The sequence below is a fragment of the Triticum aestivum genome, chromosome 4B (assembly GCF_018294505.1).
Source record: "Triticum aestivum cultivar Chinese Spring chromosome 4B, IWGSC CS RefSeq v2.1, whole genome shotgun sequence".
Taxonomy (NCBI): Eukaryota; Viridiplantae; Streptophyta; class Magnoliopsida; order Poales; family Poaceae; genus Triticum; species Triticum aestivum.
Genome location: NC_057804.1, coordinates 72510981 through 72528437, shown reverse-complemented (window position 1 = coordinate 72528437; position 17457 = coordinate 72510981). Strand labels below are relative to the sequence as shown.

At 46.9% G+C, this 17457-nt stretch overlaps 1 protein-coding gene across 1 annotated transcript; it reads right to left on the bottom strand.

Moving 5' to 3' along the window:
• Positions 1 to 14742: 14742 nt before the first annotated feature.
• On the bottom strand, positions 14743 to 16551 carry LOC123094461 (amino acid transporter AVT1H-like). The gene is made up of 3 exons (XM_044516464.1): positions 16378 to 16551; positions 16218 to 16269; positions 14743 to 15890 (listed from the first exon to the last, which is right to left on the bottom strand). The coding sequence occupies exons 1-3, from the start codon at positions 16549 to 16551 to the stop codon at positions 14743 to 14745; spliced, it is 1374 nt and encodes a 457-aa protein (XP_044372399.1).
• Positions 16552 to 17457: the final 906 nt, after the last annotated feature.

The following is a 17457-nucleotide window of genomic DNA, read 5'->3' as shown; positions in this document are numbered from 1 at the left end:
ACATGTTGTGGTCTATGTATTCACACATGTATTACGATTTCCGGATAACACAATTATAGCATGAATAATAAACAATTATCATGAACAAGGAAATATAATAATAATCATTTTATTATTGCTTGTAGGGCATATTTCCAACAGTCTCCCACTTGCACTAGAGTCAATAATCTAGTTACATTGTGATGAATCGAACACCCATAGAGTTCTGGTGTTGATCATGTTTCGCTCGCGGAAGAGGTTTAGTCAACGGATCTGCGACATTCAGATCCGTATGCACTTTGCAAATATCTATGTCTCCATCTTGAACATTTTCACAAATGGAATTGAAGCGACGCTTGATGTGCCTGGTCTTCTTGGCAAGGGCAATAGCTCCATTGTTGTCACAGAAGAGAGAGATCGGCCCCGACGCATTGGGTATGACTCCTAGGTCGGTGATGAACTCCTTCATCCATATTGCTTCATGCGCTGCCTCCGAGGCTACCATGTACTCCGCTTCACATGTAGATCACGCCACGACGCTTTGCTTGCAACTGTACCAGCTTACTGCCCCACCATTCAAAATATACACGTATCCAGTTTGTGACTTGGAGTCATCCAGATCTGTGTCGAAGCTAGCGTCGACGTAACCCTTTACGACGAGCTCTTCATCACCTCCATAAACGAGAAACATATCCTTAGTACTTTTCAGGTACTTCAGGATATTCTTGACCGCTGTCCAGTGTTCCTTGCTGGGATTACTTTGGTACCTTCCTACCAAACTTACGACAAGGTTACATCAGGTCTGGTACACAACATGGCATACATAATAGACCCTATAGCCGAGGCATAGGGGATGACACTCATCTTTTCTCTATCTTCTGCCGTGGTCGGGCATTGAGCCGAGCTCAATTTCACACCTTGCAATACAGGCAAGAACCCCTTCTTGGACTGATCCATATTCAACTTCTTCAATATCTTATCAAGGTATGTGTTTTGTGAAAGACCTATGAGGCATCTCGATCTATCCCTATAGATCTTGATGCCTAATATGTAAGCAGCTTCTCCAAGGTCTTTCATTGAAAAACACTTATTCAAGTAGGCCTTAATGCTGTCCAAAAGTTCTATATCATTTCCCATCAAAAGTATGTCATCTACATATAATATGAGAAATGCTACAGAGCTCCCACTCATTTTTGTTGTAAACGCAGGCTTCTTCATAAGTCTGCATAAACCCAAACGCTTTGATCATCTCATCAAAGCAAATGTTCCAACTCTGAGATGCTTGCACCAGTCCATAAATGGATCGCTGGAGTTTGCATACCTTGTTAGCATTCTCAGGATCGACAAAACCTTCCGGCTGCATCATATACAGTTCTTCCTTAAGATAGCAATTAAGGAATGCCGTTTTGACGTCCATTTGCCATATCTCATAATCATAGTATGCGGCAATTGCTAACATGATTCAGACGGACTTCAGCTTTGCTACGGGAGAGAAAGTCTCATCGTATTCAACCCCTTGAACTTGTCGATAACCCTTAGCGACGAGCCGAGCTTTATAGATGGTAACATTACTATCCGCGTCTGTCTTCTTCTTAAAGATCCATTTGTTTTCTATCGCTCGCCGATCATCGGGCAAGTCTGTCAAAGTCCATACTTTGTTTACATACATGGATCCTATCTCGGATTGCATGGCTTCAAGCCATTTGTTGGAATCTGGGCCCGCCATCGCTTCTTCATAGTTTGAAGGTTCACCGTTGCTAACAACATGATTTCCAGGACAGGGTTGCCATATCACTCTGGTGTGGAACGTGTCCTTGTGGACCTACGAAGTTCAGTAGCAACTTGATCTGAAGTACCTTGATCATCATCATTAACTTCCTCTCCAGTTGGTTCAGGCACCACAGGAACATCTTCCTGAGCTGCGCTACTTACCGGTTCAAGAGGTAGTACTTCATCAAGTTCCACTTTCCTCCCACTTACTTCTTTCGAGAGAAACTCTTTCTCTAGAAAGGACCCTTTCTTGGCAACAAAGATCTTGCCTTCAGATCTGAGGTAGAACATATACCCAATGGTTTCCTTAGGGTATCCTATGAAGACGCATTTTTCCGACTTAGGTTCGAGCTTTTCAGGTTGAAGTTTCTTGACATAAGCATCGCATCCCCAAACTTTCAGAAACGACATCTTAGGTTTCTTCCCAAACCATAATTCATACGGTGTCGTCTCAACGGATTTAGACGGTGCCCTATTTAAAGTGAATGTGGCTGTCTCTAAAGTGTATCCCCAAAATGATAGCGGTAAATCGGTAAGAGACATCATAGACCGCACCATATCCAATAAAGGGCGATTACGACGTTCAGATACACCGTTACGCTGAGGTGTTCCAGGCGGCGTGAGTTGTGAAACGATTCCACATTTCCTTAAGTGCGCACCAAATTCGTGACTTAAATATTCTCCTCCACGGTCTGATCGTAAGAACTTTATTTTTCGGTCACGTTGATTCTCTACCTCATTCTGAAATTCCTTGAACTTTTCAAAGGTCTCAGACTTGTGTTTCATCAAGTAAACATACCCATATCTACTTAAGTCATCAGTGAGGGTGAGAACATAACGATAGCCACCGCGGGCCTCAACGCTCATTGGACCGCACACATCAGTATGTATAATTTCCAATAAGTTGGTTGCTCGCTCCATTGTTCCGGAGAACGGAGTCTTGGTCATTTTACCCATGAGGCATGGTTCGCACGTGTCAAATGATTCGAAATCAAGAGACTCCAAAAGTCCATCTGTATGGAGCTTCTTCATGCGTTTGACACCAATGTGACCAAGGCAGCAGTGCCACAAATATGTGGGACTATCATTATCAATCTTACATCTTTTGGTATTCACACTATGAATATGTGTAACATCACGTTCAAGATTCATTAAGAATAAACCATTGACCAGCGGGGCATGACCATAAAACATATCTCTCATATAATAGAATAACCATTATTCTCGGATTTAAATGAGTAGCCATCTCGTATTAAATGAGATCCCGATACAATGTTCATGCTCAAAGCTGGCACTAAATAACAATTATTGAGGTTTAAAACTAATCCCATAGGTAAATGTAGAGGTAGCGTGCCGATGGCGATCACATCGACCTTGGAACCATTCCCGACGCGCATCATCACCTCGTACTTCGCCAGCCTCCGCTTATTCCGCAGCTCCTGTTTTGAGTTACAAATATGAGCAACCGCACCGGTATCAAATACCCAGGAGCTACTACGAGTACTAGTAAGGTACACATCAATTACATGTATATCACATATACCTTTAGTGTTGCCGACCTTCTTATCCGCTAAGTATTTGGGGCAGTTCCGCTTCCAGTGACCCTTCCCTTTGCAATAAAAGCACTCAGTCTCAGGCTTGGGTCCATTCTTTGGCTTCTTCCCGGTAACTGGCTTACCGGGCGCGGCAACTCCCTTGCCGTCCTTCTTGAAGTTCTTCTTACCCTTGCCTTTCTTGAAACTAGTGGTTTTATTGACCATCAACACTTGATGCTCCTTTTTGATTTCCACCTCCGCTGATTTCAGCATTGGAAATACTTCAGGAATATTTTTCACCATCCCCTGCATATTGTAGTTCATCACAAAGCTCTTGTAGCAAGGTGGGAGCGACTGAAGGATTCTGTCAATGACCGCCTCGTCCGGGAGGTTACTGTCCAGCTGGGACAAGCGGTTGTGCAACCCAGACATTTTGAGTATGTGCTCACTGACAGAACTATTTTTCGCCATCTTACAACTGTAGAACTTGTCGGAGACTTCATATCTCTCGACCCGGGCATGAGCTTGGAAAACCATTTTCAGCTCTTCGAACATCTCATATGCTCTGTGTTGCTCAAAACGCTTTTGGAGCCCCGGTTCTAAGCTGTAAAGCATGCCGCACTGAACAAGGGAGTAATCATCAGCACGTGACTACCAAGCGTTCATAACGTCTTGGTTCTCTGGGATGGGTGCTTCACCTAGCGGTGCTTCTAGGACATATGCTTTCTTGGCAGCTATGAGGATGATCCTCAGGTTCCGGACCTAGTCCGTATAGTTGCTGCCATCATCTTTCAACTCGGTTTTCTCTAGGAACGGGTTGAAGTTGAGGTTGACATGAGCATTGGCCATTTGATCTACAAGACATTTTGCAAAGGTTTTTAGACTAAGTTCATGATAATTAAGTTCATCTAATCAAATTATTTAATGAACTCCCACTCAGATTAGACATCCCTCTAGTCATCTAAGTGATACATGATCCGAGTCAACTAGGTCGTGTCCGATCATCACGTGAGACAGACTAGTCATCATCGGTGAACATCTCCGTGTTGATCGTATCTTCCATACGACTCATGTTCGACCTTTCGGTCTCTTGTGTTCCGAGGCCATGTCTGTACATGCTAGGCGCGTCAAGTTAACCTAAGTGTTTTGCATGTGTAAATCTGTCTTACGCCCGTTGTATGTGGACATTGGAATCTATCACACCCGATCATCACGTGGTGCTTCAAAACAACGAACTTTCGCAACGGCGCACAGTTAGGGGGAACACTTTCTTGAAATTATTATGAGGGATCATCTTATTTACTACCGTCATTCTAAGCAAATAAGATGCAAAAACATGATAAACATCACATGCAATCAAACAGTGACATGATATGGCCAATATCATATTGCTCCTTTTGATCTCCATCTTCGGGGCGCCATGATCATCTTCGTCATCGGTATGACACTATGATCTCCATCATCATGATCTCCATCATCGTGTCTCCATGAAGTTGTTCGCCAACTATTACTTCTACTACTATGGCTAACGGTTTAGCAATAAAGTAAAGTAATTACATGGCGTTTAATCATTGACACGCAGGTCATACAATAATTAAGACAACTCCTATGGCTCCTGCCGGTTGTCATACTCATCGACATGCAAGTCGTGATTCCTATTACAAGAACATGATCTCATACATCACATATATATATATCATTCATCACAACTTTTGGCCATATCACATCACATAGCATATGCTGCAAAAACAAGTTAGACGTCCTCTAATTGTTGTTGCATGTTTTTACGTGGCTGCAACATGGTTCTAGCAAGAACGTTTCTTACCTACGTGAAAGCCACAACGTGATATGCCAATTTCTATTTACCCTTCATAAGGACCCTTTTCATCGAATCCGATCCGACTAAAGTGGGAGAGACAGACACCCGCTAGCCACCTTATGCAACTAGTGCATGTCAGTCGGTGGAACCTGTCTCACGTAAGCGTACGTGTCAGGTCGGTCCGGGCCGCTTCATCCCACGATGCCGCCGAAACAAGATAAGACTAGTAGTGGCAAGAAAATTGACAACATCTACGCCCACAACAAATTTGTGTTCTACTCGTGCATAGAAACTATGCATAGACCTAGCTCATGATGCCACTGTTGGGGAACGTTGCAGAAAATAAAAAATTTCTACGCTTCACCAAGATCAATCTATGGAGTTCATCTAGCAACGAGAGAGAGGAGTGCATCTACATACCCTTGTAGATCGTGAGCGGAAGCGTTCAAGAGAACGGGGTTGAGGGAGTCATACTCGTCGTGATCGAAATCACCGATGATCCTAGTGCTGAACGGACAGCACCTCCGCGTTCAACACACGTACCGTTGGGGAAGACGTCTCCTCCTTCTTGATCCAGCAAGGGGAAAGGAGAGGTTGATGGAGATCCAGCAGCACGACGGCGTGGTGGTGGAAGCAGCGGCGATCTCGGCAGGGCTTCGCCAAGCTCAGCGAGAGGGAGAGGTGGTACGGGGGAGAGGGACCAACCAGGGACTAGGGTGCGGCTGCCCTCCCTCCCCCCTCTTTATATAGGGGGCCCAGGGGGTGCGCCGGGCCCCTAGAGATCCCATCTCAAGGGGGGGCTATGGGGGACTTGCCCCCCAAGTCAAGTGGGGCACCCCCCACCCCTAGGGTTTCCAACCCTAGGCACAGGGGAGGCCCAAGGGGGGGCACACCGGCCCACCAGGGGCTGGTTACCTTCCTCTTTCAGCCCACGTGGCCCTCCAGGATAGGTGGCCCCACCCAATGGACCCCCCGGGACCCTTCCGGTGGTCCCGGTACAATACCGGTGACCCTCGAAACTTTCTCGGTGGCCGAAACTAGACTTCTTATATAGAATTCTTTACCTCCGGACCACTCCAGAACTCCTCATGACGTCTGGGATCTCATCTGGGACTCCGAACAACTTTCGGGTTTCTGCATACTAATATCTCCACAACCCTAGCGTCACTGAACCTTAAGTGTGTAGACCCTACGGGTTCGGGAATCACGCAGACATGACCGAGACAGCTCTCCGGCCAATAACCAACAGAGGGATCTGGATACCCATGTTGGCTCCCACATGTTCCACGATGATCTCATCGAAGGAACCACGATGTCGAGGATTCAAGTAACCCCGTATACGATTCCCTTTGGCAATCGGTAGGTTACTTGCCCGAGATTCGATCGTCGGTATCCCAATACCTCGTTCAATCTCGTTACCGGCAAGTCACTTTACTCAAACCATAATGCATGATCCCATGACCAAACACTTGGTCACATTGAGCTCATGATGATGCATTACCGAGTGGGCCCAGAGATACCTCTCCGTCATACGGAGTGACAAATTCCAGTCTCGATCGTCAACCCAACAGATACTTTTGGGGATACCCGTAGTATACCTTTATAGTCGCCCAGTTACCTTGTGACGTTTGGTACACCCAAAGCACTCCTACGGTATCCGGGAGTTACACGATCTCATGGTCTAAGGAAAAGATACTTGACATTGGAAAAGCTCTAGCAAACGAACTACACGATCTTGTGCTATGCTTAGGATTGGGTCTTGTCCATCACATCATTCTCCTAATGATGTGATCCCGTTATCAATGACATCCAATGTCCATAGTTAGGAAACCATGACTATCAGTTGATCAATGAGCTAGTCAACTAGAGGCTCACTAGGGACATGTTGTGGTCTATGTATTCACACATGTATTACGATTTCCGGATAACACAATTATAGCATGAATAATAGACAATTATCATGAACAAGGAAATATAATAATAATCATTTTATTATTGCCTCTAGGGCATATTTCCAACAAGGGCCTCGCCGCCCTCACCCCTCCCCTCCCCGCTCCCCCGCCTGCCTCGCCAGGCCGCCAGGTGCCGGAGCCAAACACGCAGCGGACGGATCCGACGACCACGGCATGCGGTGCCCATCATGCCCGACACGTTTGACCCGCGGCGCCGACGCCTCCGGCCACCGCGGCGCAACCCGCGGAGGCACGCACACACCCTGTTGCGCCCGCATGGGTTCACAACACCGACGACGCCCTTCCTCTCTGGTGGATTCTCTCTCTCTCTCTCTCTCTCTCTCTGTGTGTGTGTGTGTGTGTCCAGAGGAGGTGGCGGACCCTCCCTCCGCTGCTGCTCATCGTCGTTGGGGAGAGAGGAGGGGGCTTTGCTGCGGTGGATCTGGCCGCCGACGGCATGGGGAGGCGGGTGGCGGCGGCGATGTGGCTGCGGAAGGCGGGGGGGAGAGGAGGCGCGGGGAAGGGAGGGAGGGAGGCGGCTGCGGGAGGAAGGGGGAGAGGAGGAGGCGGCTAGGTCATCTCCATGGGAGCCGCCACATTTATACCCATGTGTGTAGAATGACGAAAATGCCCCCGGGGGGCACCAGAATTACAAGTGGTGGCACGAACGGGGTGAAACTGTTCATTGCTACAGGAGCAAGCTTCGATCCGACGGCTGTGGTCCTCCATCGGCTTGATCCTACGGCCCAGATCCGATCAAGCAGCCCGATCCGACGGCCAGGAACTCCGAATCGCTGAGAGCGCCCGGGAGTGACTGTCTCCCTTATTTCACGATGCGCTAGCGCGGTTTAAATGGGCCCCCGTCCTTACGCAACTGTGATGTATCGCTATTTGCGAGCGATACCATAGTTATATCTAATGTGGCACTACTTACGGATAGTAAGATAGCAGCAAGCGACGGGCCGACCAAAGCGAGCGGATGAAAGAAGTACATAATGGGCTGAATAAAGGCCCATGGAGTGCTCACGTACCTAAGGCACTAGCGATTAGTTTTAAGAAACATCCTATCAAAAAAAGTTCTAAGAAACAAAGTTGTGCTATCGACTCGATTCGAATACGTGAAGAAACTATGACTTGACGTAAGCCGACTGAGACATAAAAAAGTCTTTTTTAAGGGAATGCCACTTGGCAGTTTTATTTCGACTTTAAAAGAGTTACATCCTTAAGTACATGCCGTAAAAGAAAACTAGGTGGATCATCGTCCCACCAATACATCACATTTGATTCAAAAGCATGTCTAGCTAAGGTGTGTGCCAAAGTGTTTGCTTCCCGTGGACAGTGCCGAAAACGAATTGAAGATATATCATGAGCATAATGGAAGCAGTGTCCCAGGATAGCTGAGTTAGGAGCCAAGATGTCCAGATCGCCGTTACATGCGTTGATCACTTTAAGGCAATCTGATTCAACAATCACATTTGAACAGCCAATCTGGTTCACGAGCTGCAGTCCTCGTCGTAACGCCCTCGCTTCTGCGAAGACAACATTCTCTGCATGGGTAAAAGGTTCAGCTACACCCGACATAGCTTCACCACGAGAATTTCGCAGTATCGCCACTATCGCTCCCGAACCATCCTCGAAGAAAGATGCATCTGTGTTTAGTTTATAGGATCCATGCCAAGGTTTCTCCCATCCACCCTTTACTAAATGATCACAGTCTGACCTGATAGAGGTATTTGCTATGATCGCATGAATGGCAAACGCGGTACTTTTCAGGGGTTTGACGGATTCTCCCTTGCACGCCTCCCTTCTCTCCCACCAAATGTACCATGCCCCCACTACAACAGTTTCATGAAGGCCAAGTTGTCCAAGAACATGTGAACACCCGCAAGGCAAACGAAGGATATCTTCAAGGACCACTGATCCAGATCTGTCAGCAGACAAAGCTTGATGTATGACGTCATCTAGATCGAGAGCCCTCCATACTGCGCAAGCTCGTCCGCAAGTAAAAAGCAGATGTTTCATATCTTCAAGGTCCTTCTTGCAGACCGGGCACATAGGAGAAACTTTATTGTGTCTGCGAGCTAGTACGGCCATACCAGGGATCAAGCCGTGAAGCGCCCACCATATGAATATCCTTACCTTGCTTGGAACCTCTAGCTTCCAAACTGTCTCCCGGACCAGATTTTTAAAAGAAGTGATCTGACTGCTAGTGAATTTTGTGCCAAATTGATGTTCCCATTCCACGTAATATGCAGAAGGAATTGAGAACGAAAAAGATTTAGTATGATTCCATGCAACAAAGTCCTCAGTGAGGTGCTCCGAGAGAGGTAGTTTAGGATTCTTTCTGCATCCACCGACAAAAATACACTCCTAACGAGATCCTCATCCCAGCTGATGTATCCAGCACCATTAACTGTTCTCAACAAAGTATTTCCACGTCTAGTCATAACCATACGTGCCTGACTAGATGGAATCCAGTGATCGTCCCAAATACTAATTTTCTCTCCTGAGCCAATTCTCCAAATATGACCTCTCTGAAAGGTTTGGAGTCCCGCAAAAATACTTTGCCAAGTAAAACTGGATCCTTTTTTCGGCCCTGCTTTGAGCAGGTTTCCATCCGGGTAATATTTGGCCCGGAGAATTCTTGCACATAACGTATCTGGCTGAGATAAAAGCCTCCAACTTTACTTAGCAAGAATAGCTAAATTGAAAGCATGGAGATCCCTAAATCCCATGCCTCCCTTGATTTTTGGTAGACACATTCTCCACCATGCCACCCAATGCATTTTATTTTCTTCCTCTGTATCTCCCCACAGAAGGCAGACATGACATCAGTGATTTCTTTGCACACCTTCTTGGGGATTTTAAAAACAGACATAGCAAAACAAGGATTGATTGAATGATTGCTTTTAGTAGAATTTCCTTACCACCAAAAGATAACAATTTTTCCTTCCATCCTTTGAGCCTATTAACCACCCTCTCCACCAAATATGTGAAGCTATAACTCTTGTCCAAACCAATCATAGAAGGGATACCAATATATGTATCTGAGAGGGCTTTTGTCGTGATATTGAGTTCTACACATATTTGAGATTTGACTTCTACTTGCACATTAGGACCAAAAAAATACTACTCTTCCCATCACTCACTAATTGACCAGAGCTTGTGCAATAGTCATCCAATACCTGTCTCAATGAGGTTGCATTATTCATATCCTCCTTCATAAGGATTAAGGAATCATCAACAAAAAGTAAATGAGAGACTGATGGTGCATTCCTGCACACCCTAACACCTTCAATGCCACGAACCTCCTCTGCTTGAGCCAAAGCACTAGACAACCCTTCTGCACAAATAAGAAAAAGGTATGGTGACAAAGGGCCCCCTTGGCGGAGCCCCCTTGTGGGAATGAAGCCTCCCATTTCTTGATCATTATATTTCACTTTGTATTTGTAGGACCTTGAAGTATGTATAGAGGGGGGGGGGTGATTAGACTACTTGACCAATTAAAAACTTAACCTTTTCCCAATTTTAGAGTTTGGCAGATTTTAGCTATCTTAGGACAAGTCAAGCAATCATTACACTATTCAAGCAAGCATGCAAAGAGTATATAGGCAGCGGAAATTAAAGCATGCAACTTGCAAAAAAATAAAGGGAAGGGTTTGGAGGATTCAAACGCAGTTGGAGACACGGATGTTTTTGGCGTGGTTCCGATAGGTGGTGCTATCGTACATCCACGTTGATGGAGACTTCAACCCACGAAGGGTAACAGTTGCGCGAGTCCACGGAGGGCTCCACCCAAGAAGGGTCCACGAAGAAGCAACCTTGTCTATCCCACCATGGCCGTCGCCCACGAAGGACTTGCCTCACTAGCGGTAGATCTTCACGAAGTAGGCGAACTCCTTGCCCTTACAAACTCCTTGGTTCAACTGCACAATCTTGTCGGAGGCTCCCAAGTGACACCTAGCCAATCTAGGAGACACCACTCTCCAAGAAGTAACAAATGGTGCGTTGATGATGAACTCCTTGCTCTTGTGCTTCAAATGATAGTCTCCCCAACACTCAACTCTCTCTCATAGGATTTGGATCTGATGGAAAGAAGATTTGAGTGGAAAGCAACTTGGGGAAGGCTAGAGATCAAGATTCATATGGTAGGAATGGAATATCTTGGCCTCAACACATGAGTAGGTGGTTCTTTCTCAGAAATGGTAAGTTGGAAGTGTAGGTTTAGTCTGATGGCTCTCTCCACGAATGAAGAGGAGGTGGAGGGGTATATATAGCCTCCACATAAAATCTAACCGTTACACACAATTTACCAAACTCGGTGGGACCGATTCAACAGACTCGGTCGGACCGATTTAGTAAACCTAGTGACCGTTAGTGATTTTTGGTGGGACTGACATGCAACTCGGTGAGACCGATTCGGTTAGGGTTAGGGCATAACGTAATCTCGGTAAGACCGATTACACAAACTCGGTGAGACCGATTTTGGTAATAAGCTTTCCAGAGAGTTGGTCAGGTAAACTCGATGGGATCGATTTGCTCTTTTCTGTGAGACCGAAATGTTACAAAAGGGAAACAGAGAGTTTACATTGCAATCTCGGTGGGACCGATCGCTCACTTCGGTTTGATCGAAACGTTACGAAGGAAAACAGAGAGATTACAATCCCATCTCGATGAGACCGAGATCCCTATCGGTAGAACCGATTTGCCTAGGGTTTGTGGCAGTGGCTATGACATTTGAAATCGGTGGCGCCGGATAGGAAGAATCGGTGTGACCGGTTTTGGCTTTGGGTTTAGGTCATTTGTGGATGTGAGAAAGTAGCTGAGGGTTTTGGAGCATATCACTAAGCACATGAAGCAAGAGGCTCATTAAGCAACACCTCATCCCTCCTTAATAGTATTGGCTTTTCCTATAGACTCAATGTGATCTTGGATCACTAAAATATAAAATGAAGAGTCTTGAGCTAATGAGCTTGAGCCAATCCTTTGTCCTTAGTATTTTGAGGGATCCACTTTCATCATCCATGCCATGCCATTCATTGAGATTTCCTGAAATATATGTCTTGGAATAGCATTAGCTCAATGAGCTATATGTTGTTATGAATTACCAAAACCACCTAGGGATAGTTGCACTTTCAGTATTTAACAAAGGTAACACAAGCTAGTATCAGGTCAATGATCTCTTTGTGGAAACCCAATCTTTTCGTCATTTTTTCAAGAAACTTCCACTCAACCCGGTCATAGGCCTTGTGCATGTCAAGCTTGACAGCACAATATTCAAAATTCCTCTTCTTCTTGCTCTTGATGGTGTATGTAAGCATTCATAGGATAGTAATATATTATCTGTAGTTAGACGCCCAGGGACAAACACACTCTATACCGGAGAAATAATCTCATCAAGGATAGCCTTGAGGCGAAAAGCAATCATCTTGGAAATCACCTTATACAACACATTACACGGGCTAATAGGTCGATATTGAATAATTCTCTCCGGGCTATCGACCTTGGGGATTAAAATAATAACCGTATGTTCCACCCTTGTGGTATAACTTTGTTGTTGATAGCATATAGAACTTCTGCAGTAAGTGCATCACTAAGAATGTGCCAACATTTTTGAAGAAAATCGCATGCAATCCATCGGTCCCTAGGGCTTTCATGTCCCCAATGGAGAAAAGAGCTCATTTAAGCTCTTCTGCCACGTATGATTTTAGCAAAGAATCATTCATCTCAGTAGTGACTCTCGGGGTAACTTTGTTCAAAAACACCGAGTCCGGTTCATCTACTTTAGTGGAGAACAATCCAGCAAAATAATCAGAAATGTGAGGGTTCAGGTAGTCTCTACCCTCGATCCATGCCCCATCGTCTGTAAGTTTACCGATTCTGTTTCTTGCCTTACATGCAGATGCAAAGTTCTAGAAATACGAGGTATTTTTGTCTCCAAACATCAGCTAGTTCAATCTGCTCCTCTGAGCCCACTGGATTTTTTCCATCTCCAACAAGCGCTCAAGCTCTACAGCTAGAACCTTCTGCCTCTAAACATTCTGCGGAGATAGAGAGTCCCTCGCAACTTTCTCCAGTTCTGGTTGAACATTTTTTTATATTTTTCGAGGGTTTCTTCAAAATAGTTATGTCCCATTTATGTAGCTCCTTGTGGATAGCAGCAAGCCTTTCGGCAAGATTAGATGTACCTTCAACATATTTAGAACACTGCCAAGCTTGCTCGACAACCTCACGAAATTTATCCTCCTTTAGCCAACGGGCTTCAAATCGAAGGACCGACTGTTGCGCAGAATCCTGAGAGATCTCTTCATGCATGTTCATAATAATCGGCCTATGATCCGACTTGTAAAAATCCAAATGTTCTAAGACTGCCCCTGGAAACATCAAATTTCATCCATCATTTACAAGAGCACAATCTAACCATTCTCTAATAAGGGCACGATGCCAAGTAAATTTATCACCGATTAATGCATGATCTGATAAGTTACACTCATCCACTACGTCTCTGAACGCTTTCATGAAGTGAGCTGGTCTTTCATTCCCACCTTCCTTCTCAGAAGAGTACATTATTTCGTTCATGCCTCCTATTACCATCCATGGCATATCCCCAATGGATTTTAGTTCCCTCAACCGATCCCAAGATAAATGTTTATCCTTCCACTTTGGCTCATCGTAGAAACCAGTCAACCTCCAAATATTATCAACCCCACTTCCAATAAACACATCGATGAAATTATGCGTCTTATCTCTGAGGGAGACTGCAAACTCTTTTTTCCACAACATTATCAAACCACCGCTCCGGCCATCACTTCGGACAAAATACTTATGATCCATGTTAGTCCGGCGACGTAGACACTCCGCAGGGAACTCATCCAGGTGTGTTTCCATTAGGAACATTACGTCCGGGCTCCTGCGCTTCTGAACATTCAAAAGCGCCCGTACTGCCGCATCGTTTTGCAAGCCACAACAATTCCAACTCAGTATCCTCATTGCAACCAAAAAACCTACCGTATCTTGAACGATGCGGAGGGACAAGAAACCGATCACACCACCCTGCAAAGCAGCGGGGCTGTGCCGGGATAGAAAAACAACTTCTCTAGACGTGTGCTGGGACATGAGCTTTACAGGTGCCTGATCCTTTGAAGCAACCTAGAGAAACAGATCACAGTTCGCAGAAACAACCTAACTCATCTCTTCTCCTCCTCCCGTCTTGCCATCAAGCTAGATTCCCAGGAGGGGCCCATGACCCCTGCCGGGGCAGACACCAGATAGGCAGCCACCGCCGGCGGCGGAGGCGGCCAAAACTCTAGTCGTGCTAGGGATCGCCTTTCTCCTGAAGAAAGTCTTTAGTTGATTGAACCTTAGCTGCTCCCTTCTTAAAGGGAGCCATCAGACGTGGGTTTTTATGTGGAGTGTACCTTTTGCATGGCATGCACACAGCCATTGAGACCTTTATGTGATACATGATGTTTCTCATTACACTTTAAAATCCATTGCAGCTGCGTGCCATGTACATTACCATTCTTCAACCAAGTATACAGTTATGAAAAACTAAATATACAACCCAAGCGTACTTTATGTATGTCTTATTTTCGCACATGTCGTATGCACGGGCCTAATTTAATGACACTTTTGATACACATATACAAGATCTACAAATTCAAGCATAATAGTGTAATACTACTAACTACGCCACATGTCCATTCTGTATACTTTTCACTAGCAGCTTAGCCGACGAAGCGGTCCCCACCACTGCGAGAACAAAACCAACGGCGATCATCGCCGCATTCAGCACGACGACAGGGCGCGATAACCGGCCCCATCGGATCTTGAGGTAAAACCCGCAGGGGAATATGACCGAGATGGCCACGCTGATGAGCGAGCCGGTGAGGCTGAGCACGTACTGGAAATATGGAACCGAGAGCGCCAGCGCCAGGATGAGGAGAAGCCCCGCCGAGCCGATGCTGCCGCGGATGATTATCCGGGCACGAGGCCCCATGGTCGCCGGCAGGTGGTGCTCGAGCTGAATGGCGAAGGGCGCGAACTCGAGCGCGTATTTGGTGACCGGCGTGAGCACGGTGGCCCAGAGCGCCACTTTGGTGACCAGCAGCCCCGGCGGCATGCTGAGCGTGACCTGGGAGTTCACACTGGGACCGAAGAGGCTTGCGCCGACAAATGCGAGGGTCGTGTAGAGCACTGCGACCATGAAGAAATTCGTGACGGAGACCCTGGTGAAGCTGGAGCGGTCCTTCATGGCTGTGTAGATGTTGGGGAAGACGATGTGGCCGGCGTAGCTGAACATGTACAGGCCGGACACCGTCGGGATCTTGTCAAGCCTGAGGACTGGGATGTGCTTGCCCAGGCCGACATTGCTGAAGGCTGCGGTGCAGAGGATGGTGACTAAGATGACCATCGACATGAGGATGCCGACGAAGGAGAGGAAGGAGATGGACGATAGGTTCCTCAGCCAAAGGCTGGGAAGAGCCACCAGCACGGCCATGACGGTGAGCAGCTGCGTGGTGCTGAGGCGCAGCCATGGTAGGTGGAGGCGGACACCGGCGAACACGAGCGGGATGTTGTCGCTGAGGGAGATGGTGTAGGAGACCAGGGCGAAGAATATCTCGAGGTAAATGAATGCCGAGGCGATCAGCCGGCCTTTGGAACCGAACGCCTGTTGGCCAATATCCTGGTACGTCTTGGAGCTGGGCTCCTCGTCTAGGCACCTGCCGATGATGTGCGCGGTATAGGCGCACATGATGCCGAGGCCGACCAGGAGGAAAATGGAGGCCCAACCGCCGTTTTCCAAGGCATAGGGAGTGGAGAGCTGCCCAAGTCCTGAAAAAAAAAACAGTAATGTTCAAAATTTGACGTTTGATTTTTAAGCATTGCAAATCAAATGTTTTTATGACAATTTATGTTTGACGCGAGGCTGACAAATTTAACTTACAAACACGCAATTCTCTGGCAAAAAAAAATGAACTGGGGCAGATTTGTCATGCATGCTTGCCAACTAAAAGTTGTTATACCCGGCAAACATAAATTGCCATAAAAACATTCCATTTGCCATGGTAAAAAATCCGACATCAAATTTATAGTTGAGTCCAAGATAGGTCAGTGATTTAGTAAAAGATACAATATTCGTCCAGATTAGGAATATTTTACCTATGAGCATGCCAACCATGTTGATGACCGACTGGGCAAACGTGCTGGCAGGCTTGCTGTGGTGCTGCTGAGTGGTCACTGCCGCGGCCGCGACCCTCCCCCCGCCAGCGCGCGTCGTCTCCTCCTGGCGAATATGGCGATTGCTAACCATATGCGCGACAAAATCCGCGTCCTCCTCCTGGCCCTGTGCACACCTACACGGCTTGCCGGCTTCCACGTCGCAGGCATCGCAGCCCCTGCCCAGCTGCTGCGCCGCGAGCCGGGCGCCGTGCATGCTCTCGCTCGCCACCTGCTTAGGCTGCGGGCACAGCAACTGGCACCACCGACTCGCCATTTCTGCTTCCGTTAGTCGCAGTAGTGGTACTTAGAGAAGCGTGTTGTTATCTATACGTGTGGGTTAATTAGTGTATAGCTGGATGTGCTCTACTATACTCGCCTTGTTCAAAACGACGTTGTGCTCGTGCCTATTTATACTAGTGTCTTGATTACAGGGGGGTCGATCGATATGGAGAAGGAAGATGGAACCTTGTTTATCGAGTGAGTGTTCGAGTGACAATGTAGACATGTTCAGCAACCGCGCGAACCTGGGAATTAAGATGCGTAAAAGTATCGGAATGCCGGAGGAACCTCTCCCTGCACTGTCGCGTATCTTCCAGGTGAGCTGGATTTGGAGGCGCCGTGGCAAGCCCTGCGCTAGTACCGCAGATGCCAGTTGCATTCAAGTGGAGCCGGATTCGGATTCCTCCGAGCAACGAGCAAGATGCCAGGTGGTGCCCGATTTGTTCCGGGAATGTGGCACACGGTCCGGAAGCCACCACCCTCGCCCCACTTGGAAGATCGAGTGCGTGGGGGGCATGGTAATTGGCACCCAATGCAAGCGGTCCAATGTTCATCGTCATCGTTCGCTTAATTCGGATCTGGTCCATCGATCCATGCCGCCACCACACAAATATGCTTCGCCGCAGGAATTTGCCGATGGCTGGCGCTTAACACATGGGCGGATCGTGGATGAAAACGCCCGTGGCCGCGCGATGGATATGTCTGTAGATTTTGCGATTCCTCACTCCTCAGCCGCCGTATCTTCCTCACTGCTTGGAGGCTGCTCGTTACAGTTGATGGACGTGATAAGCGTGCCATGCTTAATTCAATTAGTTTTTCTTTTCGTTACAGTGTTCCTCTTTGATGGTTGGAAGTAGGGCAACATCTCGGTGTCATGTCTTGTCACATGAGGCCCCGATGT